Source organism: Pimephales promelas, chromosome 9 (assembly GCF_988280905.1).
Source record: "Pimephales promelas chromosome 9, fPimPro1.hap1.1, whole genome shotgun sequence".
Taxonomy (NCBI): Eukaryota; Metazoa; Chordata; class Actinopteri; order Cypriniformes; family Leuciscidae; genus Pimephales; species Pimephales promelas.
This window is the reverse complement of record NC_142777.1, coordinates 17,984,076-18,010,710: the sequence shown is the minus strand read 5'-3', so window position 1 is coordinate 18,010,710 and position 26,635 is coordinate 17,984,076. Positions and strand designations below refer to the sequence as shown.

Below are 26,635 nucleotides of genomic sequence, written 5' to 3'. Positions count from 1 at the left end.
ATTGGTGAGTGATGTAGAATAGAATAACTGCTGCACTAGACAGGGTGCATAATGAGCAGAGAGAGAGAGAGAGAGAGAGAGAGAGAGAGAGAGAGAGAGAGAGAGAGAGAGAGAGAGAGAGAGAGAGAGAGAGATTCGCGCTCACAATCTCACGTCTTCAAACAACACGAGTGCTGTCTTGCTCTCTCTCCCTCACGCATATTAAATCAATTGACACAATAATAAAAGGTTGCACTACCACAGTTTCACATGGAGCATTTGGAGAATTTTAAAGAGTCTATGCTGGTGAAGTTTGACGATTTGGGAAAGTAAAAGCCCGGGCTATTATTTGAAGTTTGATGCTATCTTGGCAAAAGCCGAGTACAAATCCGCATGAAGTTGTAACATCTACTCTTGTGTAATGGAAATCTTAATCTTGCATTTCTGTTAATATATACTCAAAATTTGTACACATTACACCTTAAGTCAGCATTTGCATGTAGTTCGGTAGAATGAAAAGTCCTTATTCCTTTGTATCCGCGGGACTCGTGTTGCGTGTGGCGCTGGTACGTCTCTTGTTAGCAATCGCGCCCTGCTTCACACCACAGTCATGTTAAAAACATCACTGTATTCTCTCATCCTTGAAAGATCCATCAGCTTGACGACAAGATCCATAATTCCGCTTGATGTTTTGTGTCACTAAACGTCTTTGTTATTGTAAGAAATTAGCAACCCCTGGAGGCCAAAATTTACACACTGTACGTTTAAGTCATTATTTTTACAAACCACCAAAAAAAGGAATTTCATTTGCATTTACACTCAGATTTTGAAATGCAGAAATGTAACTTTTAAATAATGTTTTAAGGAAACATCCCATGGAATCACTAATCTAGACTCATCTTGAACAACACGAATTGTAATTGTGTGTAGTGAACTAAATGCTAATTAGAAAATTTTAAATAAAACACTTAAGTTTGATTTTGATAGCTAGGCCTACATCTATAATTAGAAGATTTTGCTGTAGTGTTTGTCGACCCCAAGTAATGAAGCGGCGTATTGTTGCTATGACTACTTCTTACTAACTTCCAAATCTAACCTTGGTGTTTAGGTTTGAAACCCCAGCTGAAACGTATTATGCAAAATTGTTTTTAATGTTTTTTAATGTATGTCCCGCACATTTTGTTTGTACTCTGGGATTGTTTTAAACCTCCTCGTAAAGCTGTAGGATCGGTTGTTGATGGCAGAGGGGAGAGAGAGAGAGAGAGAGAGAGAGAGAGAGAGAGAGAGAGAGAGAGAGAGAGAGAGAGAGAGAGAGAGAGAGAGAGAGAGAGAGAGACGATACGGAGCAGCACACACACACCACACACACACCACACACACACACACACACACACACACACACATCACATCAGACGCTGAATTCAGAGCAGTCAGGATCGCCTCGCTCTCTCTCTCATCGCTGAGGTTTGTAAATGTTCGCTCATCGCATGCTCTCTTTTTTCCATCCTTTTGATCAGACTCGGCGCGAGGTTTCCATTGAATGCTGCATGTTCCTGGTGCTGAACGCACTCGGCGATGGAGAGGGTTGGGCACGCAGGATAAGGCGTGATCTGCCAGTTTAGGCTCCATGTGTGTAAGAAAAGGGCAAGTGAAATGTGAGTTGTCAGGTGCTTTGAGAGATGCCTTGTGTGTTTTCAGGTAAGCGGTAGAGACAGAAGCGCGCGCGACGTGCATGAGAGAGAGAGAGAGAGAATATGCGCATGTGCAGCAATTGGTGAATCTGCCAGCTGATGGACTGCATGATTGCATTGTATACCGGTGGAGTGCAAGGCCGAAAACAACTGAATAAGATAGGCCTGCCCTACATGATTCTACTGTTGATTTTTTCTAGTACAGTGAGATTAAGCTTCTCCGATGTACAGTGGGTGTATGAGAAACCAGTATCTGTGGCAACAATTGCCTTGAGCTCCAGTACAGTATAGCATACAGTAGGATAGCTCCTTTACTGTCCATTGCATTGGTTTATTAATTTTTCAAACATGAACACTTAAAACATCTAACTGTCCTTAAATGAAAATTTAGGAAAGAGTTTATAATTTGATTATGGTTAGAATGAGTTTTTCAGAGCTAAAGTAACAGGCTGCATATTTAGTGACAAACTGTTTTTATTTGAAAGCCCTACGATGCAAGTGTATAATAGAAATTGTGAGATTAATCTTATTTTCAGCTTCACATTCTTTAATATGCTTCTTTGAACCATGAGACAGGTATTAATTTAAATTATAGGCATGCATTTTTTTAATGAATTTTAACCATAACCAATATAGTAATGTTTTTGTGGGGTTAGTTTGTACAATACAAATCTGATTCAAATTGGCAAGAATAGGCTATTTTATAATGTGCACATAAATTCATTTGTTTATGTAATGTTTATGTAATGTGGGGGTTGCTGAGAACCCAAACAAAAGTATTGCAATATTTTTTAAGCATGTTATCAAGATGAAATTTAGTTTATAATCAGTTCTCATACGATACATTTCTGAAAACCTGATCCTTCAGTGTTACAGTGATTATGGTATGGGCTATATTCAAATGGCTTTTGCATGCACCACAACTGTTTTTATATGCGTAACTCTAGCTTTCAAAAGAATTCGTCCTGATTGGACATAGAAAATGCACATTAGCCTACTATTTCTTATTTTTGGCCTCAGGCAAGAATGGGAATTAGGCCTAACCCTTGACCATTATTCATGCGCTGTGAGAGTGAAAAGAAGAGATAAAAGGAGCGAAAGAGAGAAAGGATGCATGAAATGGATGTATAGAAGAAGAACAGATAAGATCACTTTATTTCTGCTTCAAAAATTGAGAAATTGGATTGCATATGCTGCTTGATGTTTACTGGGCGTTATAGCATTCAAACTGTCTGCAAAAAGCAAAGTACAGTGGCGTATGCACCATTTTCCATACCTTGTTTTTAATGTTTGTTTTAATGCACATTCATGTGTGATATTTCTACTAGCCTATTTTACTGATTTTGTATGCCAAAGAGTTTGCTTTAGATTTGTCTATAGCCTACTGAATTAAAAGCAACAGGTTTTTAAAATGGGAACAATAATTTAAACGTTTCAAGCTATTGTAATTTGTTTCATTTTTGTGCCACTAGCGTCACTGAATAGTTAGAAAAGAGTTAGAGAATTGGTCTGCCTGCTGTAGCCAGTTTTGAAAGTATTTTAAAACCAATAAAGGAGAAATTCAGACAGGCATAAAGTTGATTCATGACTGTTTAAGTCAGTCATATGGACACATCTGTCCACCAGCACGAGTGTAATGAGATGTTGTTTGTGACAGGTGTGGAGTGCCGGTTTGAAGGCTCTGCTGTGTGTTTGGTACTGAGAGTCGTCAGGAGAGGTCTAGCTGCAGGGGGAGAAATCAAGTGCTGAATTATTTATAGCTGTGTCCAACCTCCATCAAATTGCATTGTGAGGCTTTATGATCATATTCCTTTTGGCTGGCTACGGTTCTGCTGTCACCATTGAAATGCCCTAAATTTCTCAGAATTGTGATTAAACAGCTGCTAAACAAAACCCAACGGCAAATAGGTGTGGAGTGACTGTTTGCCACAAGCTTTTGTCTCTTTTGTGATTATTGATAACATTTTTCTAAATAATTTATAAGGAAAAAAATAATTTTTCCTTCAGATAATCCCTTAATTAGCACGTCTAGTTTTTGCATGCGATAAACACAACACAGCACAACACTGACGTAAATCTAACGCTTCCTTAAAGAATAAAGCTTGGTCTGCACCTGGTCTGATTTGGCGATTTTGTGAACTATGCATGTGTATGTTACCATGTCAAGCTGTGGAAAGATGTTGGAGAGGTTGATTATAATTGAAAAGACTTTTAATCTGGCTAAATGGTCTGAAAATAATGCTCTTTGGGTGAAATGCTTGCAGCAAGTATTTCAACGGAAAGCTTATCTCTCTTCCCCAGATTTCTTCTAAACTCCCTCTGCATGGTTAGCCACTTGGCGGACAGATACAACCACTTCAGACTCAAGGAAGAGGCATGATTTAGGAGAAATTGACAACCTATGGGTCAACAGCTATGTGATGCTGCTTTTAAAAGTAATGTAATACAATGGGCTCTGTGCACGGCGGTATTTCCGGTGAAGGTGTAAGGATGCTCGATAACTTTCGCCGATCGTAGAGTCCAATGCAATACCGAGAATTTATATAGAATTTTATACTCCATGGTTATACTAAAGAAACAGACAAAACAGACACCCCTCGTTGTGTTTATGCTTCTTTTTAAAATGATATTAAATAAACATAACTATATATAAAATTACATCTTAACATACAAAAGTTTCGTTTCAAAGACGGGAGGACAGTAAATTTTGAAGACTCTGCCATAATCCCGTTTTCATTGGTTTTCCTCCGCTTAAAACTCCCCACCCGGAAACAGACGAGCATCCTTAGGTCAAATGCGGAACTTATGCGTGCATATAGCCCATACAATATTGCGTTACTCACTGAAAAAGTCATTAATTGTGTTAGTTACTTTTTTATGAAAAGTAACGTGTTACGTTACTTGTTTTGTATTAACAACATTGGTCAACTTGAGTTGACCACAATACCTTAGTGAATATACACTGTAAAAAAAATATTGTTGGTTTAACTTTAAAAAGTAACCTGGTTGCCTTAAAATTTTAAGTTGATTGAACTGGAAAAAGTGAGTTATACGATGAATGAGATTGATTTAATGATCAGAAACTCAACATAATAAGTTATCTGAACTAAATAAATTATTTAAGTTGATTTGACAAAAGAAAAAATCTTGAATATATATATATATATATATATATATATATATATTTTTTTTTTTACAGTGTAGAATAATAGAGAATATTATAATAATAATTAAATAATGAAAGACTTTATAAACTATAAAAACCAAGAAAACATTTCTTGGCCCGAATGAAGATTATTCTGCCCAAGAACATCCGGAAAAACCATCTGTCTGACATTTAAAGCGATACCAGGCATATTTCATAATGCATAAATTCTAATATCTTTGCACAGGTGGTCCAGTGTTTCACAGTATGAAGTATACAAATTTATTCTGGCATTTTCACAAGATTGCACATGAAAATATTGTGTGCGTTCAGCACAACTGTTTATTTTTTTACAGTCAGGCCCATCTGTTTCCAAAGCACAGACCTGGTTTTGAATACATCAAAATGTATAGTGTGAATCAGGTGTTAAGCAGTGCAGTCAACAGCAATACAGTAATCTGTATATGACATGCTAACTTTAATGTGACAAGAGCTAATTGGCCCCCATTGGAGAGGGGGGTTCCCATGACCTCTTGTGTGAGCCCAACCCAGCACACAGTGATAGGCTTTGACACTTACATAGCAGGAGCTCAGTGGGGGTAGTGGGGGTCCTTAACTGCTCTCACGCACCAGGAGGTGTAATAATAATATGCTGGCTTAAGTGGGTCAATGTTGACTCTTCGTACATTGCTGTAAAATATCTGAATTTTCTTCTGAGACTGTGATTACCACCCAGGCTGTGCTTTGGTTGTACAAATGGTGTTATTTGCTTTGTTAAACCTATACAACAGAAATGGCAACTTACTGTACTGTAAAAATACTGTACAAATTTCAACCTACTAAAATCGAGTTCTACTAAGAGTTCATTGCACCTTTTCCACCACTTTTAATTGAATTATTGATGAATACATTTGATTACAATGTATATTCATTACAGGGCAATTCTGTCATTTTTTGTCTGAACAGGAAAATTCCCACATGTGTTACTTCCACCACATCTCTCAAATTCTGGGTTTCATGGCATTCTGTGATAAAAATGACATTTTAACACATTTTGTGCGACTCTCTTGTCTTAAGGCAAATTGTACTGCAGTATATGTATCCGAAGTATAATAAAAACACAATCAAATAATATTATCTTACATTTTTTTTAAACAATCAGAATTATACACATAAAGGTAAATATCACTTGTGTGCATTATTTTTTTATTGTGTGCCATGCATAGTGATATTTACCTTAATGTTTGTTTCATATCTTTAATTTGTATCTTCAAGCATGCTTGTCTCTAAAACAGATTTTGGTTTCACTTTATTTGGATGGTCCCTTTAACACATTCAGTTTACTATAAGTAACGTTGTACCTACATCTCTACTAACTCTCACTAGAGTGTTAGTAGAGTATTAGTAGACTGGTAGGGTTAGGGTTAGAATAAGTTGGCATGTAGTTGCAAAGTTACTTATAGTCAGTAGATTGTCTGTTGGAGGAGCATCACAATAAAGATTTGGCAAATATTAAGCTGACAGTCTACTAATACTCTAATGAGAGTTAGTTGACATGTAGTTGAAAAGTTACTTATAGTCAACAGAATGTTCAAAAGGGACCATCAAAATAAAGTGTTACCCAGATTTTTGGTAAACAAGTAGACTGAATTTAGAAAAGCTTTTATTAGGGGCAAAATAGTTATATGTTTGAAAATGGCAACTCAAATGAAACATGTATAATCATGCTCAAGTTAAAGAAACACTCAGTGACAATATTTTACAGTGGGAAAAGTGTGTAAATGATACTTACAGACAGACAGATGTGCTTTCTCTTTTGGTGGCATGCTTGCACAGTCTGTAGAAGAATAGGGAAAGTCTTTAGAAATAATATTTAGATATAATTATGATCCCATAGTAAAATAAATATACAAATTAAACCATTTTATATGGAATTCAATGCCACATGTGTTAAATAATTTAGAATTATAATCATATTATTTTTCTTTACAGTCAAAACAATACATAGTTTTTTTTTTATATTTATATTGTACTTTTTTTTCTTTTTCAACCAATACATTAATGTCTAGCTACAGACTCTATGGTTTTCTGAGACATTGAAAAATGTATTGCTGCTGCCCTGATAGATCATGATAGACCTCTGAGGAAACACTTTTCATCCGGCTCTGTGGCATTACATTTATTTAGCAGTGTTTTCAGTGATATAGCACTGGACCTGCAGAACTCTGCACTAGGTCTGTGTTTTGTTGTGCTAATAAATGCAGATTCCCGGCAAAATGATTCCAGGCATTATGTATTAATATACATGCTGAGATTGAACAGATTGCTTTCCTGCTTTTCTGTGTTGGGATGGATCTGTATAGTATTGTAGCCAGGCCCCATGCCCTATATTTAATCTAATTGTGAATGGTGCTTTTCTGTCGGAATCGCTTTGTAGACCAGGCAGAGCTGCTCAAACCTAATTACCCTTCATGCCCTGCCTTCCTGTATCCCTCCCACATCTCCCCTTTTGCGGAAAGTGCATCCGTTCCTTATTTACTGTCCAGACTAGTAGGTTGAAACCATTTGGTTTGCTGTTACAATTGTGTAATCAGTGCTTTTGTTTTTTATTTTATAACAATAAACAAAATTATGGCATATGGTTTAAGATTTTGGGCTGGCAGACTTCCAGGCGCCAGATTGTGTGCATGATTTGAAACTTCGACATGATAATTTGGCATTTTTGCTTTTTTTTAAATCAAGTAATAATTGAAGCACAAAGTGGGATTGGCAAACTCAGTAGAAATGTCACAGAATAAATGTAACTGGTCCAAGTGAACAACTCGCCATAGGCATCATGGACATACAACTCAGCCGAAAAATATTGTTCATTTCAGGCTTGTCTCTGGCTGCAAATGTCAGGAACTATTATGTTAAAAACTTAATTTCAGCATGAGAATTAAACACATTAATATATGTTTTTTTATCATTTTCATTTTATTGCTTTACTCAAGATCTTGAAATTCGTTTTATAGTTTAAAACAGTAATTATTGGTCATTTGTAATGGTTTTAACTTCAAAACGTTTCTTTGTAAATGTCAAGAGTGTTTATTACCCTCAGGTACATGGCATTCTTGCAGATTCTTGCAGCTTTGCGTTTTTATTAAAACCAGGAAAACATCCTCATTTTAGAGGATACAAAATAAATAGAACATATTTACTCACTCATTATTTTATACGCAAAGCGACCTAGTAGGACTTCGCTCCTAAACAACTGTGAAAAGTTGATCCTACAGTGTAATTGCAAAATCCCCAATAATCACACAGTACTATGATAATTTATGGTACTAAACTGATTGGATGGTTAGAAAAGCAGCTTCCATTGTTTTTTGTCATTTTACAGTATGCTTAAATAATACTGGTCTATAAAAAAGCTTACTCAAAAGGTATTATGCTGCCTTAACAGGCTATCAGAAATGTCCTATTTTCCAGTTCTGAATCATGGAATCATGAAAGACACCAGGTTTATTCTTGACTATATGTTGGGAAAATCGTATTAATGCCAAAATTATATATAGCGTCCCATTACTGACATCCATATAAACAATAGTCAGCTATAGATAGTCAGCTTGCTGACAGATTTTAAGTCAAATACAGGCTATTTTCGCTTTTTAAAACATTCAATATGCTTCAAATTATTATTTATGTACTGTATGTAAATATACACTACTTTAACGACAAGACAAGGGAAAAAAAATATTAAAGAATACCAGTCACAACAGCAGATGTTCTTCCCTCCTCTATGTTTAAAGTTTATGGCTTGCCCAACTCGGGTACTTGGGTACAGGGTCGTTGGTAGCGGGGCGAAAGGTGATGATGATTCTAGATTTCATCCGAGGGATATCCGAAGCACCCCTAGAGAAGCTGATGGTGAACACAGCAATGGAGCATCTGACAGTGGAAGGAACCAGGGAGGAGGTGATGCAGGGTGGAAAAGATGGATGCCCAGAGCACAGGTGGTACGAAGGCCAATGGCAGAATCGATGGTGGGAGGAGTCAAGGCAGAGTTAGTGGTCCAACGACCAGCGGTGTAACCGAGCGGTCTGGAGACCCTAGTGGAGCCGAGAGACTGAAGGGATCGGGTGACAATGGAGATCCTAGGGTGCAGTGCGGAGTCGCAGTGATAGGCTCCCGAAGTGGAACATGACCGTCGGAGGTTCTAAGTGGAGCCGAAGCGCAGAGGAAAGCTTGAAAGTCTGTGGTGCAGACAGGGCGATATCTGACTAAGGTGGAGCCGGTGGGATGAGGAAGTATGGTGGAGCCAAGGAGACAACGGTCCCTGGTAGAGCCGAGGGAGGGTGGAGCCAAGGCAGAGTTGACTGCTCGATGGGCCGAGTTGGAGCTATGGGCCTGGAGGTCTGAGGTGGTACAAAGTAAATCTACAGATTTGGCTTGAGCTGGCAAACTAGAAGTCCCTGGCAGATCAGAGCAGGTTATAGCCAGTAGAGAAGGCGAGAGACTGAAGGGCGCCAGAATAGACGGGGCTGAGGGAAGGACTAGCCTGGGCAGAGGAGGTGGGAGATGGAGGCATGGTGGGTGTATTATCAACGGCATAGCAGTCTTTGAGCTGGGCAAGCCCAGCAGCAACTTAGAACTGTGTGGAATCAGGAGAGGGAGACTGTCATCCTCTTCAAGGTCTTCTCTATTTCCCATCGGCTCGTAGGTAGAAGTCGGGACACACACCCCATCGAATTGGACGGCTACTTTCGGCTCTTGCATAGATGTGGCCTCACGCACAGGCTCCATTGTGGGCATTGAAATTGGCTCAGGCTCCATGATGGGCATCAGCATGGTCTCCAGCTCTGCGGTGGGCTTGGGTTAAGTGTAGAAACACTGCAGACATCGGAGGATTGCCTCTCTCCAGGTTCCTTCTCTCTATATTTGGAAGTTCCAGGGAGCTATAATAATTCACCCCATTCAAATAAATAGAATTTAGTGTCTCATTGTTAAAATCTGCTTTTACAGCCAAATTGATTATTACATTTTCCAGTATTCTGCTCTGTCACGCATAGTTGAGTATGCATGTGTTTCAAAGACTGTGAGCTCTAAAGTGTGCACTATACAGACCTTTCCTAAGTGGACCTTTCAGGGACAGGGACATCTCTTCTCTGATGATATATTTACAGGCATCAGGGCGGGTCAACCTTTTCAATCACATGAAAGCAATAGAGTCAACCAACATCCAATCAATTCCTGATAGACAAAATCAAGTCCTGCCCAACATTTTTTTTTTATTGTTTAAAGGGCATACATCATGCAAAATCCACTTTTTTAGCCCTTAAATGCATTTTGTTGTATATTTGGAGTGTTTATACGTACAGAAAAGATGAAATTATTCTCTTCAGGTGCTTCGTTCATATCTTTATATTCTGTTTGGGTCATATTTTTCAACCTGTTCAGATTTTTCTGTTCTCTATTACGTTTTTTGAAACAATTACGTCACTGTATTTGCAGCGGAACTGACAAAAAGGACATCGACTACTGGTCCAACACTTCGAGCAATCCGCCATTATTATTTCTCGCTCCGATTTTGTAGTTCAAGCTCAATGATGCAGAAGTTACGAGAGGGCAAGTCAAAATGTTCAGTTGTTGGATGTAGTGACCTGAAGCACTTCAAGGATCCCCACTTCAACAACCTCCGCCAGTATAAAGAAGGGTTTGCCGATCGACTTCGTCTGAATGAGGGGTAAATTCCTTCTATCATTTAACGTTAGCTGCTGTGTTTTCTGATGCTTTCTAAACATACTGTAAGTTATCATATTATTATCAATACAGATTTTTAGTGGTAAGATAAGTGGTAAGACCGCAGTCATTCATCTTGTCAGTGTGCTTGTTTTAACAAGAGAAATAGTCGACTTTCACTAATAACACAACATAGTTAAATTACATCACTGCATCCACATGAAGACGTCGTTCTGCAGGTTCCTCGTCATCTTTTTCAACTTGCTCGCTCTGGCTCGAATAAGTAAGGCTTGATGGACAAGTCTTCCGTTGTTGACATTTTGTTAACGTGTGAATAAAAATGTTCTTTGAAGCTATAGTAATCGTGTTATCAAACTACAATAATGGCCGAACGCGGGGAGTTGAACCAACCGTGAACGGAAAGACGCAACTCCTTTTTATTTAAAGGGGCCGCTTTAAAACGACTTGCTTACAGAAGCACATCAGAAAAGGGGTAGAAAAGGGGCCTGTGGAGCTATAATAATGAGGAATTCAGACCCAAGCATTGCAGTTATGCTTTATATAGACCACAAATGTATGATTTATGAGTAAAAATGAATGATTTAAAAGCATGATATGTACCCTTTAAGAAGCGTTTCACTCATATACGTCATATGGAAGAAAAGACTATCGCAACTTCTATTTCATAGGGTCTTGCACAGATGCATTGACACTTGACGGTCAAAAAAAAAGCAGAGTGATACAAATCGGTGTGCTGTATTCATATGGCAGAGTTCATCAAGAAACAAGAAAAGATGATGAAAATGCTGATATTTCCCCAAAGTTTTGATGCTATTGTCTCTCCCTTTTGCTTTCAAGGCATCTTTGTGGATAAGAAACTGTCTGTCAGAAAGGTTTTAGAGTTTTAAAGTGTTTTAAAGTTGTGTATCTGCACTCAGTACTCCCTTCAAGCTGAAAGCTCTAGGGTTGTCGGGAAAGTCAGGAATCTTTCCTTGTCCATATCTATTGATTTTAACTGCCCCAAGGCATCTTATACCTGGGTCATTAAGCTGTGGCTGAAGGTAGCTTCCAATAGGCTTAATGGATGCAATCAAGGACCATGTCTTTCACTCATAAATGCCTGCCCTGGTAAGGATCTGTAAGAAACCCTTGTGCATTTACATCTGCAAGGACCATGCATTGCAATTCTGCAGCTCCTGCAAATGAGCTGAAGAATGACCCCATTTTGTTTTGTAGTTTTGATAGGTTTTAAATAAACACATATTTAACAAATATGTTTCTAGAATTAAAGGTGCTATATGTAACTTTTCTTCTAAAATGGATGTTTTTTTTTTATTGCCTGTGTGTGAAGGGATTGTAATCACAAATTACAATGACCCGTTTTTGCTATTACCTCTGAAGGCCAGTATTCCTAGTTCTATGTGAAGTCTCTGGGTCGGATTTTCTGCGAAAGCCATCAGATGTGACGTGCATGCACACTAACGAGCCTCTCTCCTTTTTATATCCAGTCTATACGACGGCACTGCAGCTAACGACATGTCTGCTAACACCAAAAAAAGGACCAGACTCCAACGCAAAATCCACAAAAATATAAAACACAAAACGAAAATTTTTCTGCTGAGGCTCATCAGGCCAAACGTGAATCGGATCGACTTAGGACGAAAACACAGATCAACATCGGCAGACCACTTGATTTATGGAGAGACCTCCGTTATTTTTATTGTGATAAATTACAAGTTTTCAGATATGCTGAAATAAATAATGCAAACTGTAATGAAATAGCAAGGTAAACTACAACATACATGAGACATGAAATAACACAAAAGACTGTGTTCGGCTGTGTTACCCCCTTCGGGAGTGTAGTATTACCCGAGTCTGATTCAGAATGGGCGGCTATGCTTTTCCGGGCCACCGAGAAGGTCAGTCTTGTGTGGACCCTCCTCCACGTCCCGAACCTTCTCGGTTGGACGATTGGTTTCTCGGGGCAAGCCGTGCTGGTTCTCAGTGTGCCGCCCCGGTTTCATTCTTTCCGGAAGTGCATTAGGATCTAACTAGGACCTGGATGGCACCATACAGTGCCAGAAGCCGTCCTAGTAGCTCCTCCCTCCTCACCACCCTCGACGGTGGAGCAGCTAAGGGGTATGTGGATGTAAGTTTTCGTCCGGTCTTACGGCTTACGAAGCCCAAGGCGTGCCTTGCCCGCCTAGGTTAAGAGCCAACTCCACTAGGAGTGTCGCTTCTTCTTGGGCACTGGCACACGGTATCCTGGGTTTCCTCATTCCGCCTTGCTGCAGCGCCATTTTATTCATGCTGCTAGGCAGTCTAGATCCCATGAACCAAATTTTCCCCTGAAATAGGGAACCAATCACGGAACGGGGAGGGAGCGCAGGCGCATTTGATAGATGCACAGGCGCATTTGATAGACATTCATAGCACCCAATAATACGACTCTTGGCACTCGTAAACCACACCTCAAATACGAGAAAATTTACATGTGGTTTCCAGACCACATTTCATTCTCAATGATACGTGGTCTGGCGTTAGCCAGGCTAGGCACACGGCGCCTCGCTGATAGATATCTGTAGAGCTGCTGGTTGGGCGACACCTAAAGCATTCGCTAGGTTTTATAGCTTACTGTTGAGCTGGTTTCTTCCTGTGTGCTCGCTTCAACCAGCCGGTAACACCGCAGTTCCTGCTCTATTGTTGGCTTGCTGCGCCACTCCCCTCCACGGAGCGGATACGTGCGCTTTTTGCTCCACTTGAGTTTCCCACTCAGGCGAACCCTGTGAGTTCCTCCACACCCCTTCGGCAGTCGGACATTGTGGAGCATCCAATGCCAGGCATAATTGCTTGCATATTTGTGTAACTTGTGCTAGGCTGGGTTCCATATGTGGTGATCCTTGCGGCGATCCCATATGAGTATTATTTCACGAACAGCTCCTTGCGGTGAGCCTGTGTTTTTCCCTTGGCAGAGTTCGCTCTGTCTGGTGTAGCCTCCCCCTTATTAGGCTGGAGCCACTCCAGTGACATTCCATATGTTGCACTGCCCCTACCAACCAGTCCGTATGTGTATTCTCCACATGGTACCTCCCTTTGGGCAGGATGTGGCTTCCGCAGTGTCCCCTTCCCCTGCAACTGGCTTTCCCAGTGTTATCCATGAGTTCCACTGTGTGGGTTATAATGGAGCAGCAGTCCGATCTCCCTCTACGCTCCCGTCTTTCGCCTCACCCAGTTGGGGTCTGAGAGTCTTGCGTAGGGTTCTGGATGTGGCAGCAACCGATGGCATTTTCCATGGGATCCCAATTACGTTGTCACGTCAACATCCCATCGAACGTGAGCAACTGAAAGGGAACATCTCGGTTACTGATGTAACCCTCATTCTCTGAAGTTGATAGGGCTCCCTGAAGTGAACCTAATTACGTTGTCACGTCGACATCACGCCTCCCGTTACCTCCTTCGGGGACTGAGACGTTTTCTCTTTGCATTTAGTGTATGGAAAATAATTACATTTTTGTGTTTTTTCCTCTTATACAAATTGATGGTATCGCCACCAAAACTAGTATTTAAATGATTAAAATCCTGAAATTAAATACATATTTGGTAGTTATGATGAGGACTGATGCTGGTTAAAAGATTTAACTTGGTAAAAGTGGAAAATAATACAAATTATAATATTTTAGGCAATGTTTAATATGTGACCATTTTTGGTCAACAGCTTAAAATATATAATGCAGAACAAGGGTTAAAGGTTCTCTGAGCGATCCTGGGTGTTGTTGACGTTCGGAATATTTTCAAACAAATCGGAGACTAGCTAGACCCTCCCTCCGCCGCATCTCATCTCCTCCCCCTCCCTTCCGTGCTTCCTGAAATAATTGTGAACGTGCATAGTTCTAGCTAATTATATCCTTGTGTGGGTTTGGCGAACACAAAGCGTCAATTTAGAAGAAAAAAAAAACAATTTAACGTTACCCACCTGTCCAGCAAAAACAGAGCAACCTGAATGTCGGACTGGAAGCCCTTTTGCCGCCGGAGTTCTCGCCATCGTTCAAAAGCTTTGCTACCGATGTAAATTCGGAACTTCGCACGTTCTTTATCCGACTCCTTCTTTTTTTTAATTTGTTCTTCAGAACGACGTCTATTTGGTCGTGTGTCGGCCATTTTTCAAACTTCCCTCTGATGCTTCTATCTCCTTCACACACACACCCCCTTCATGTGCACGCACACTAATCCCCCAGACCCACCCTCAAATACTTCTTGCCACTGATTGGCTGGAACACTGTTTGTTAGGTTTCGTGGTCCGGGTGAGACATGATTGTTTTTGTTGCCGTTTGTGGAGCCTGTGGTGACTACAGAGACCGCGTTTTTTTACAGTGTGTTTAGGGGACAGGCAGCTAGCCGATAGTGAGGAGACGTTTGATGTATGTGACAAAAAATGTTTTGGCCCCACATCGCTTAGAGAACGCTTAAGAGAAGATGCGGATAGAATCATGGTGAACTAATCTTCACTGTCATTATATGAAGTCTCTTTCACTGCCACAGGGAAAGTGATGGAAATCTACTTTACCAGTTACAATGTACCAGATACATTCACAGTCATTTACTTTATTTAACAAGTTGTTATTTGCCCAAGCAAATCAATTGATTTGTGAATGTGTGTTCAGACAAAAAAAAAAAAAAAAATGGGTACAGATCTGCTGCGATCTGGCTGAAGTGTTTTCTCAACCAGGCATGGGAGAGTCTCTTATAATGTTTTTTTTATAGCATATTATTGCTGGGTTTTGTATGTAATATGCCCCAAAACCCATAAAAAGCATCTATTATTCTTACCAAAGCTGAAACAATGACTTCCTCATAGAGGTTTCCTGTACATGTGCAAAGACCATGTTTCTATTCATGCATTATTGTGTTGCATAATTGTGTGAAGTCTTTAATAGGAAAAGTAATAATTTCATGCCTGATTGGGGAAAGTCTTAGCCAGCTCCATCCATGCTTAAAGCAGCTAAGTTGATTTCCTGAGACCTCTGATTTCAGAAATCCACTACAGCATTTAGTGCATAAGCATCTCAAATTAATTGTCATATTAATGCAATGTTTTTTTTGTGCCATACATCAGTGAGTCTCTGTTTAGGAAATCAAATGCCCTGTGGTGATCTCGTAGTTTGCCACTGAAGTAGAGCTTACGTAAGGATCCACTAATGGCTTCAGAAAAAGTATGATCTCCTCTTCTTCATTATTTTTAGAATTAAACTATACAGCTATCCTGTACAATCATGTGTGCTTTAAGAAGATCTAAAGGAGTTTAATAATAAAAACCCCACTTTTGAGTTTCAGTTAATGCTTTCAGTTAGCAAACTGTAACCTTGAGGCTTTCGTACTAATCCCATTTTATCATTATAGAAGCTCAAAGATGGATGAGATGCACAACCAGAAGTAATATGAATGTCGTTTCTCCTTGACATCTGCCCACCATTAGTGCATTGTAAAATTTCAGATATATACTTTTGCTGTCTTAGACATCTTCACATTCGGATGTCAGATAATTTGCATTCACTGGGATTTATGCTTGAGCTAGATAGAATATGGTTTTGTAGGGGATGACAGAAAAAGATTTATAATTAGATGCAAAGAAATGTATGATAATGCAAATCTTTCAATGCACATGGTTATTGTGCCACATCTTTTCTCAGTCTCTCAATTCATTACACATATGAAAACACTCTAAAGACAGTTCAATCGAAGCAATTATTAAGTGGCAAATAGCACACAAACCTGACCTCAAAGCCACACAAGGACACTGTTTTATGCTAATCAGACATTGTGGGTGTTATCACAGCCCCATTTTGACTCTGGAATAGAACATCGGACATTGCATAAGAATAGGTCAGGGTTAAAAACTCTGTCTTTGTACTATAATTGTAAAATTTAGTAGATGGATGATTTTTGAGCTAAAAGTAAATATAGTGGGTAGATGCTATTTAAACTTTGTGCAAATAGTCACAGATTTAGTGTAAAACAGTATGCAATAGCCTAACAACATATTAAGTATAAATGGCTAAATTCATTACATGGATTGTCCCACCATATTGGGACAAAAAACCTTCCCTACCAACCCCCCTATCCGATACACTTTTTTCCTACTATTAAATACCACTTTATTTCACTTTTTGATTTGTAATGTGGAGAAAATTAGTTAAGAAAACAGCTGATCCTGTTATTAGACAGATTTATTTTGTAATTGTGTCTCGTCCAACCAGAAATTGGTGGGCGGGGTTAGTGTAATTAGCCTCTGGGTGGGCTAATTGTACTTGGGCTAGTCTATATACAGTAGACACATTTTTTTTTCTTCAAATGTACTTGTGTCTTCTTGCCTTAAACTAAAAAGGATTTTAATCTCAAGGGTCTAGCTTCATAAAAAGCAATAGCAATACATATTTTGCATGGGGATGTTTTAGATGGGATGAATTTAGCATGTCTTTTGCTCTCTACATTCATCCCCTTTTTATATGTATGTTATGTTTGCATGTGATGTAACTACTGCTTTTAAATAATGTTGTGTTTGTTTACAGAAGTCTATGAATATATACAGTATATAAAAAAATTAAGCAAACAGACACATGCAGTAATTGAGGTAATCCGTCCTTTAAATTGAACAAAATGAACTTTTTTTACTGAAGGGAGATGGAAAGATGAGGAGGCGGAGTGTGGGGGAGTATGAATGAGGCTATTGGAGCGAGAGCGAGAGCGAGAGAGAGAGAGAGAGAGAGAGAGAGAGAGAGACAGAGAGAGAGAGAGAGGAGAGAGAGAGAGAGAGAGAGAGAGCGAGAGAGACCCAGTGAGCAAGTCGTTTTTTATTTCTTTTTTATTCATTGTTCAGTTAGGAATATTTTTAGAAGAACAAATAGCAAAAGTCAGTAAACTGGTATAAGTGGAAACAGATTTATATATATGTATATATATCATAGGGTTCTGGTTTGTTTTCGTTGTTCTGCTGAAAACATGCTTTTTAGTATTCAAAGGCTTAGTGCATCTCAAGCTTTGAGAGATTTTTTGTGGTCTGGAGTAAATGTCTCAAATGCGGTGAATGACAAACCATCTCTTGTCTGCTGAAGAAAAGCAACCTTCCATAAAGTTTTAGTCAAATGTTCAGCTGTTGAGCTTTCAGAACTAACTGAATTTACTTTGAGAGCCTGCTGTGTGGGATTTGTCTAGAAGCAATATAAATGTGCATTTATTTGCAGATATTACGACTTTTTATGGTAGCTTTGTAAAAATTTCAGCTACAGATGTTATTGAGGTTGTATTGATAATATAGTGAGTGAGTGTTTCTGATTGACGTTGCATGCTGATCAGGTTTTCTTCCCATTTTGTAGGTGTGAAGGATTCATCAGGACACAGAAGACTGACAGACTGTGGTGGAGCGGCAGAATCAGGATCACAGCAAGACTAAATGCAACATTTTCTTTAGCTGTAAGAGGACCAGATATCTGAGTGCATCATGGATTTTGTGATGAAGCAAGCATTGGGAGGTAAGTGTCATGTTATCAAACTGGCATATTAGTCTCAAGACCAAAAATCATATATTGTTTCTATATGTTGCATTTAGTTGGTTCATTATTTAACTTTCATTTGATGCATGTCAGAATTTGATGACGATTAGACATTTTTTTTGTAAAATTAAAATAATAAATTAAATAAACAACAACAGTTATTGATGATTAAATAGTTGAAACATTAATATTCAACGTTTTTTATTAATAATGCAAAAAAGTATTTATTAATAATACCAGTTAATTTTCTACATTAAAAAATACATTTCATAATTGTTGCATTTCAAATTGCCTGCTGTAAGCACAGGATATGCCTGTTATTATACATAATATTTAGGTCTATGTTTGCTTCTGATGACTATGATCAGTTTTTATATTTATATTTTATATACTATTATTCTTATTAAATATTTACATATTTAAAAATTGTACATGCATATTAGCATGTAACCATGAACTGATGATGGTTTTTAAGAGATACATTTGTATTCACTGTCAAATGTATTAATGTGCAATTAAAAATGCATTTTTATTCCACAAAAAAACAACTATATGTTTTGAAAAGCATTGTATTAGATTGTTTAGTATTAAAATAATTGATTCATTTAGAAGTTGCTAGTAATTTGATGCACAACGCATTCTCACCCCAAGGCGTCACCTTTGACCATGCTTCAATATTTGACGTTTTAGGCGCACTTTAGCGTCACTTACATGACGCGATCCTACGGCGTCATCTAACTGACGCTAAAGGACGCCTAAAGCGTCAGATATTGAAGCATGTCCAAATGCTTCCCAAGGCGTCAGTTAAGTGACGCCTTGGGGGTGAGAATGGGCTGTGATGCAAGACAAGTCAGCAATATCTTTTTTTGCAATTCATATTTTGAACAGTTACAAAACAAACTTATTGATCTCTGGTTATAGTTTATTTTATTTATTTGTAGTGTGTATATCATATATTCACACCATACAATGGACATAACTTTGTCTAAAGGTCAAAGAGACCTTAAACCAATTTCATGATTTTGTTTTTATCCGCTGAGTGACTATTGGCAATAAAACGAAATTTATTCCTCCCCTTTCAGTTCCCTTAATTGAGTGGGCCAGATGCAGATTTTGTGGCCACACAATGACCTTCTGTGTGAGGTGTCTTTAAGAAACACAGATTGTCTTTTCACTGTACGTCATATTTTACACAGTTCCTTTGGTGTTCCACATAGATGAGGCCAAGATGTCAGATTGTGACTATGAATTGTGAAATGTAAAATGAAATATGAAAGAAATGTTCCATGAAGCACTTTCAATACATAAAGAAAGCTTTGATATGTAAATGTGCCCTGCATTTAATCCTGAAGTCTAAAATCTCTTTACCAAATGTAGTGGTTTGTACTATGATAGCAGCATAGACCTTATAAAATGGCATAGTTTAAATTCTGCTCCATAGTTCTGAGGTAATGAAGCATGATTTACTCATGAAAACCATCCATTATTAAACAGACTTTGCCTAGCTAGTTTTACTCAACCCTTGCAAATTATTCAGAAGCATATAGAATTTCTTCAAGATCCCACAGAGAAGTCACCCCACGCTACCCTCTGCGTTCAGCAGACTGTAAAAAAACTGTTTATGTTTGTTTTCTGTTGGTGTGAAAGACTTTTATTAAAGAAAGATGGAAAACAGAAAAACACATCAAACGTAATAAAAATGTGCTTCAGGACAGCTATGCTTGTAAATGGATGGGGCTGTAGTGTTCATGTGATATTATAAGAGGGCATAATCACACAAAATATCTCCAGATAGACTCACCAACCTCTTATTAATCATTCTCAGATTATCTTCGTATATTTTTTTTGCAATATATTTGTTTTTTAGGCTTTATTAAAGGCTAGCAGTGCTTCTAAAATACAAGTGACCTATTTTACTACTACTACTTTACCGTTATAAAATAACGTAATTAATATGCTAATTTCCTAAGCTCCGATAATTCACATATCATTAAGAATTAGCCTTTTTCCAGAGATACTGGAATACAGTTCCGGCCGCTGCGCCATTGTTATCTAGAGCCCAGATTTGCTCTTCCATCCATAACCATCACTGCTGTTCCTGCCAAGCGCTTTGATGTAAAAGCCATGAAGAATCTGATAGAGGGAAGCAGTTCTTTTGTTAACCACTCTCTGTGTGGCTTTATACTTGACAACAACTAAATTCAGTGGCCTACATCTTGTTTTAAGCTCTCAGGAGCGGCAATTGCTTTGTGACATGAAAATATGAAGAATGTTTCAATCTTAATACTGTGTAGCATGTCATTTTTAAATACTTAGTCATATCCCAGTTTAATATGCAGTGACAATTATAATTAAGACGTCTGTGGATTTGTTTCTCCATAAAGAGTAGCACTGTGGCTTTTTATCATTATCCAAACATTACTCTCTTTGTTTGAGTATCCTGACTAGCCCGACAACAGCAAAATTGGCTCAACCAATTGTGTAAGTTCAAGGCAGGGCTATCGGTTTGATCGACCAATGGCAGAAAGGTTCATTTAACTTTGTTTTTTTTTTTTAAATAATAAAAAAAAATTATAATTTTTAACATTTTGTTTGGTAAGCACAGAAATTACACCCTTAGAGGCAAATTTACACAGAAGGCGTTTTGCCATTCCATTGCGCTATTTTTCCGCTGCTTTTCTATGGAAACGTGCACTAGACAGACATGTTTGTCCATGTTGTGCTCATCTTTTGCAGCCTCTCGTGAGTGACACTGCATTTAAAAAATGTGTCGCTAAGTTAAAGGTGCTCTATGTAATCTATATTGTATTTCGAAAACCCTGGGTTGCCATTTGGCGGTAAACACTGCGTATAACAGCCATGAAAGCCAACAAACAAACTCGGAGATTGCAGATTATACTAGACTAAAAAACAATGCAACTAGCACGGATGCTTCAAAAAGTTCACAAAGAGATTGTAAAACTAATCCATATCCATATGAATTGACAGGTTTAGTACAAATTTTCTAAAGAAACTTGATCGCTTTATATGATAAAAAAGATTTAATTTAGGCTTTTATTCACATATAAACATTAACAAGCGAACATAAACATAAGCTCGACCGAACCTGCTTGACACGTGAGAAAAGAAGTCATTTGTTTTCCCAGAAGCTCAAACGTGCTGCGTAACACGAGAATGAACCTCATTGGTTCTTGAGGAAGCTCAAACGTGCTGCGTAACACGAGAATGAACCTCATTGGTTCTTGAGGAAGCTCAAACGTGCTGCGTAACACAAGAATGAACCTCATTGGTTCTTGAGGAAGCTCAAACGTGCTGCGTAACACGAGAATGAACCTCATTGGCTCTTAAGGGAGCTCAAACGTGCTGCGTAACACGAGAATGAACCTCATTGGTCAGTAAGATTTATCGGTCAGGAAGTTTGGGGATGGAGGATCCCCAAATTGGTGGATTAGTGTTGGAAAGGGAGTGTATATGGTCATATGTGAAAAATGCAGCATGACACAATGCGAGGCCTGTTATTTCAGCTCAAGGTGTCCTAGACATACACACGCAGACAGTTAAAGGCCACTTAAAGAGTACACTCTCACTCCCTTCCCTTTCAGTGTCCTGAGCGTCATATGGAAGCAATTAAAGACAAGTGAAGGTAATGCGTAGTCCTTGACTCTGGATTTCAAATGCACACTCATGCATAATATATGACTGCCTTTAATAATAAATGAGTGTACAGTTGCTTGTAAATTCACATTATGCACAGCCATTATGCAAATGATTAATGACTTAAAACAATATACAGCATTAGCAACCAAATCTTACAACCAAAGACCGTCTGTTCTAATTTTCAAAGAAGTTTACATCTAAGTAAATACAAACATGGCTATTGCTTAAAAGCATGTAATGCCAGCATTACCCATAATAACCTGTGGCTGTTGTTTGCTGAAACCTAAACATGATGTCAAATACACAGCGTTATAGGCAGAGTCGCACGATTTAAACAGATGGCAGTGAGTGGAGTGGAAGATGCATCATTCTGGTGTTTGCCTTCATAATTTTTTTCTGTGGAATTTGTGTTTTTGAAATCTCTGATGAATTTGAAATGTTATTTATTCCTGTGATGGCAAAGATGAATTATTAGCATCATTACTCCTGTCATTACTCCTTCAGAAATCATTCTAATATGCTGATTTGCTCAAGAAACATTTCCTATTATTATCAATGTTGAAAACAGTTGTGCTGCTTAATATTTTTGTGGAAACCATGATACATGTTTTTCAGGATTCTCTAAAGAATAGAAAGTTCAAAAGAACAGCATTTATTTGAAATAGAAATCATTTGTAACATTGTAAATGTTCTTAGTGTCATTTATATATATATAAATATATACTGTATATATATATATATATATATATATATATATATATATGAAGAGTTCAGATGCAAAAGCCTCTAAATGCCATTTGAAATTTTCTTCTTTAATGATGATTTTTATCAAACTTGTATATTTTATTTCATTAATTTCACTTAAATAACAATTAATAGGTAATTATCATTGCCATTTAAGTGAAATTACTGAACTTAAATATACAAGTTTGATAAAAAAATCATCATTAAAGAAGAAAATTTCAAATGGCATTTAGAGGCTTTTGCATCTGAACTCTTCATATATATATATATATATATATATATATATACAGGATATATATATATATATATATATATATATATATATATGAAGAGTTCAGATGCAAAAGCCTCTAAATGCCATTTGAAATTTTCATCTTTAATGATGATTTTTATCAAACTTGTATATTTAAGTTCAGTAATTTCACTTAAATAACAATTAATAGGTAATTATCATTGCCATTTAAGTGAAATTACTGAACTTAAATATACAAGTTTGATAAAAATCATCATTAAAGAAGAAAATTTCAAATGGCATTTAGAGGCTTTTGCATCTGAACTCTTCATATATATATATATATATATATATATATATATATATATATTATGCATCTTTGCTGAATAAAAATATTCCTTTTTTAAACATCTAAATGACCCCAAACTTTTGAATAATAGTGTAAATAAATAACAGCTTAGTCTCTTCTGGGAAGGCTCTGTATATCAGTTTCAGCAGCCATTGAAAACCACTTATAGATGACTTTTATAACAGTAATAATATTTCTTTTTTTTTCTTCTTCTTTTTTTTTGGCACAGGGGCCACAAAAGACATGGGGAAGATGTTAGGTGGAGAGGAGGAGAAGGACCCTGATGCCCAGAAGAAAGAGGAAGAAAGGCAGGAGGCGCTGAGACAACAAGAGGAAGAACGGAAAGCCAAACATGCTCGTATGGAGGCAGAGAGAGAAAAAGTCAGACAGACCATTCGAGATAAGGTACTCGTTTCACATTTCCCATCCATTTTAGCTTCTCATGACAACTGTTTAGACTGAGACCGGGAAAATGAGAAGAATTGGTAAGCATGGGATTATTTGCTAACTGCTAATCAATTTCAAACTAAAGCAAGATGAAGCCGTTATACCATGATTATGGGACTTTGTGATTAATATGTGTGTGCGGACAATGCATCAAATAAGAATCTTTAGTACCCTTTAATGAAATGTCACGTTTGCGGGAGGTCTTAATGTCAGCTAATTACAGCTAATTTAACAGCTCTCTGTTAAGGAAGGAAAATAGAGCCTAGAGTATGAGGTCATAACAGGATCATGAATTTAGCCATAAGAAGCTGCATGAGAACATCTGGGCATGGCCTGATCCAATTCGAGCCTTTAGAAATGTATCTGGGTGATTTTAAGGCCAATATAATAAATATTTATAGCCTGATCTTCTTTTGTAAGTCGATTCAGATGCAAGCGTCTGCTACATGCAAAAAAAAAAATAAAAATACGACAATTAAATCCTGCAAGATAAATGTTTTTTTATGTTTGACTTTTAGAATACACTATTGCACAATATGTATAAAAATATATATATCATGAATTTAAAATACAAAATAACATTTGTGTCTGCAGTTTTTTTTTTTTTTTTTTGCTTTATACTATATTTTATTCTATTCTTGTGTATATAGTATAGTGTAGTAGTACACAAGTTTGGGATCAGTAAGATTAAAAAAAAAAGAAATTAATACTTTTATTCAGAAATGATTACATTGATTAAAAGTCACACACAAAAAAATCTATTTCAAATGCTGTTCTTTTGAACTTTGTTCTCATGTAAGCCTGAAAAACATATAGTTTATAGTATAGTATAGTATAGAAGAATATAGCATAGTATATTATATCATACAGTATAGACTACAGTGTAGTATATAGCATATAATTGCCATAAAACAGTTTTTCCTATACAGTAGACCTACAGTACAGCGAGAAATGTCATAATTTCAACATTCAAACAAGCCCTCTTCTCCTATTGTCTAATTATGTTGATTATTTTGTATATGTGTTTATATAGTATGGACTAAAGAAGAAAGAAGAGAAGGAAGCAGAGGAGAAAGCGGCTATGGAACAAGCATGCGAAGGCTCCTTGACTCGCCCCAAAAAGGCTATCCCAGCCGGCTGCGGGGCAGATGATGATGAGGATGAGGAGAGCATTCTAGACACCGTTCTCAAATTCCTGCCGGGACCTCTGCAGGACATGTTTAAAAAGTAACAGACACAAAGCTGTTTCTGGAGGAAAATGGGTGAGGGGGGATTTTTGCCAAACATGTGAAAGGCTTTTCACTGCCTTGACGGAATTTTATTTGTTCCTTTCTACGGATAGAAACCCAAATCATAACCCAACCACGTTTGGTCTTTTCACTGCCATTCAGGTTCAAACTGTTTACACTTTCTATAGATATCTATTTGTTTACCGATCACGGGGGTTTATGATACTTAGAAAGTTATCTGCCTTAGGTACTCAATGATCAGCCCCACAGTAACGGCACATTCCAGGATCTTGGTACTGAGCTCGAGCAATGGGAATAGGATGGTTACTTGGATATTTATCTATCTATTTCAAACAGAGCATTTTAAAACAGTAACTTGGTATAACTGTTCCTTCTTTCACAGAAAAAGAAAAAAAAATGTCAGTGAAGTGTAGAATGCAGCCGTAATGCTTTTAGTAGTGTGCATGAGGTCAAAATCTTTCTACAAGAGGAATTTCGTTTGCCATCGATACATATTTGTGAAAATTGGAGACGCTGATAAACTGTCTTAGTTGTGCCATGTTAGACCACCTGAATGCAGCCTGGCAGTTCTCATTCGTCTGTGATGTATTGATATTAATTTTATTTTTGTTGCACACTCTTAAAAAAATGAGGTTCTTAATTGGCATTGATGGTAATGTGAAGACATGGATGTGTAACATCCATGGACCTTTTAATGCACAAAAGGTTCTTTATACTGGGAAAAGGTTATTTAGTTTAAAAAATGTTCTTCACATTATGAAAAAAATAAATATATATTTTTAAGAGTGTAGTGTAAAATTTAACTTGATTTGACCACAACTGATATTCGCATTAGCCTTGCCAGCAAAAGATCAGGAAAAGCTCAGTATTTACTAGAACTTTGACAAAACCACAGTTTATATATATATATATATATATATATATATTTTTTTTTACAAAACTGGAATAAATCTTTACAATGAAGAGTTATCCAGGACGATTCAAGTTCTGGTAAACATACAGAGCATGAAATACAAGATTCTACAAATGTATTCAGTATGTATTCAGAGGTCAGTCACTGTTTTACAGCACATTCATCACTGCCAAATCACACACGACAATCAGAAATTAAATGGTCTCATGCAAACAATTAAAAAACAATTGGCGTTCGATTTTATTTAAAAAAAAGATGTTGGATGTTCTGCAATATGAAAATGCCTGCCTTAGCTGAAAGTTACGTAAAGGTCTGACATGACTTTTAATGTGCATTCAGTAAAAAAAATTGTTAACATTAAAAAACAAGCCTATGTATAGAATAATAAATTGAGTACTGTTGCAGAACATGGAAGCATGGTGTTATTTAAATTAATAATTCATTGATGAAAATTTACTAAATTAATACTGAGACAGTAAAAATCACAACAGTAAAAAAAATACCAAAGAGAGAGTTACACACCTTAGTAAAGATGTAAATGGCACAGTACAAGAAACAGTTAAATGATATATTACAATGATATATAACGTGGTCATTTAGAGAAACCGTTCTGATATTCTGATCCTGCCGTGAAACCATATCAGCGTGATTTATAAAATCATGATTTATAAAAATGCTAGCTCATATTCTTCCCGAAATCTTACTGCTTGCAAAATCTGGGGTTGCAAATATTATGAACTAAGGCTTTTTATTTCAATTATCAATGTCTTTATATTTTTAAAGGGTTAGTTCACGCAAAAATGCAAATTATGTCAGTATTTACTCACCCTCATGTTGTTCCAAACCTCTATGTGTTTATTTGTTCTGCTGAAGACAAAGGAAGATATTTGGAAGAATGTTTTAATCAAACAGATCTCATTCCCCATTGACTACAATAGTATTTTTTTCCTACTATGGTAG

At 37.3% G+C, this 26,635-nt stretch overlaps 1 protein-coding gene across 6 annotated transcripts; it reads left to right on the top strand.

The window, feature by feature from the left end:
• The first annotated feature begins 1,324 nt into the window (after positions 1-1,324).
• cplx2b (complexin 2b) lies at positions 1,325-25,693 on the top strand. Of its 6 annotated transcripts, none has more exons than XM_089134811.1 (4): positions 1,325-1,443; positions 17,915-18,062; positions 23,295-23,470; positions 24,546-25,693. In XM_089134811.1, exons 2-4 carry the CDS (start codon positions 18,032-18,034, stop codon positions 24,741-24,743), a joined length of 405 nt encoding a protein of 134 aa, XP_088990937.1. In that variant the 5' UTR covers positions 1,325-1,443; positions 17,915-18,031; the 3' UTR covers positions 24,744-25,693. The 6 variants fall into 6 exon arrangements, with proteins under 6 accessions (XP_088990937.1, XP_039510445.1, XP_039510448.1 ...); XM_039654511.2 differs by having other exon boundaries at positions 17,907-18,062; XM_039654514.2 differs by lacking the exon at positions 1,325-1,443 and adding an exon at positions 1,472-1,634 and having other exon boundaries at positions 17,907-18,062.
• Positions 25,694-26,635: the final 942 nt, after the last annotated feature.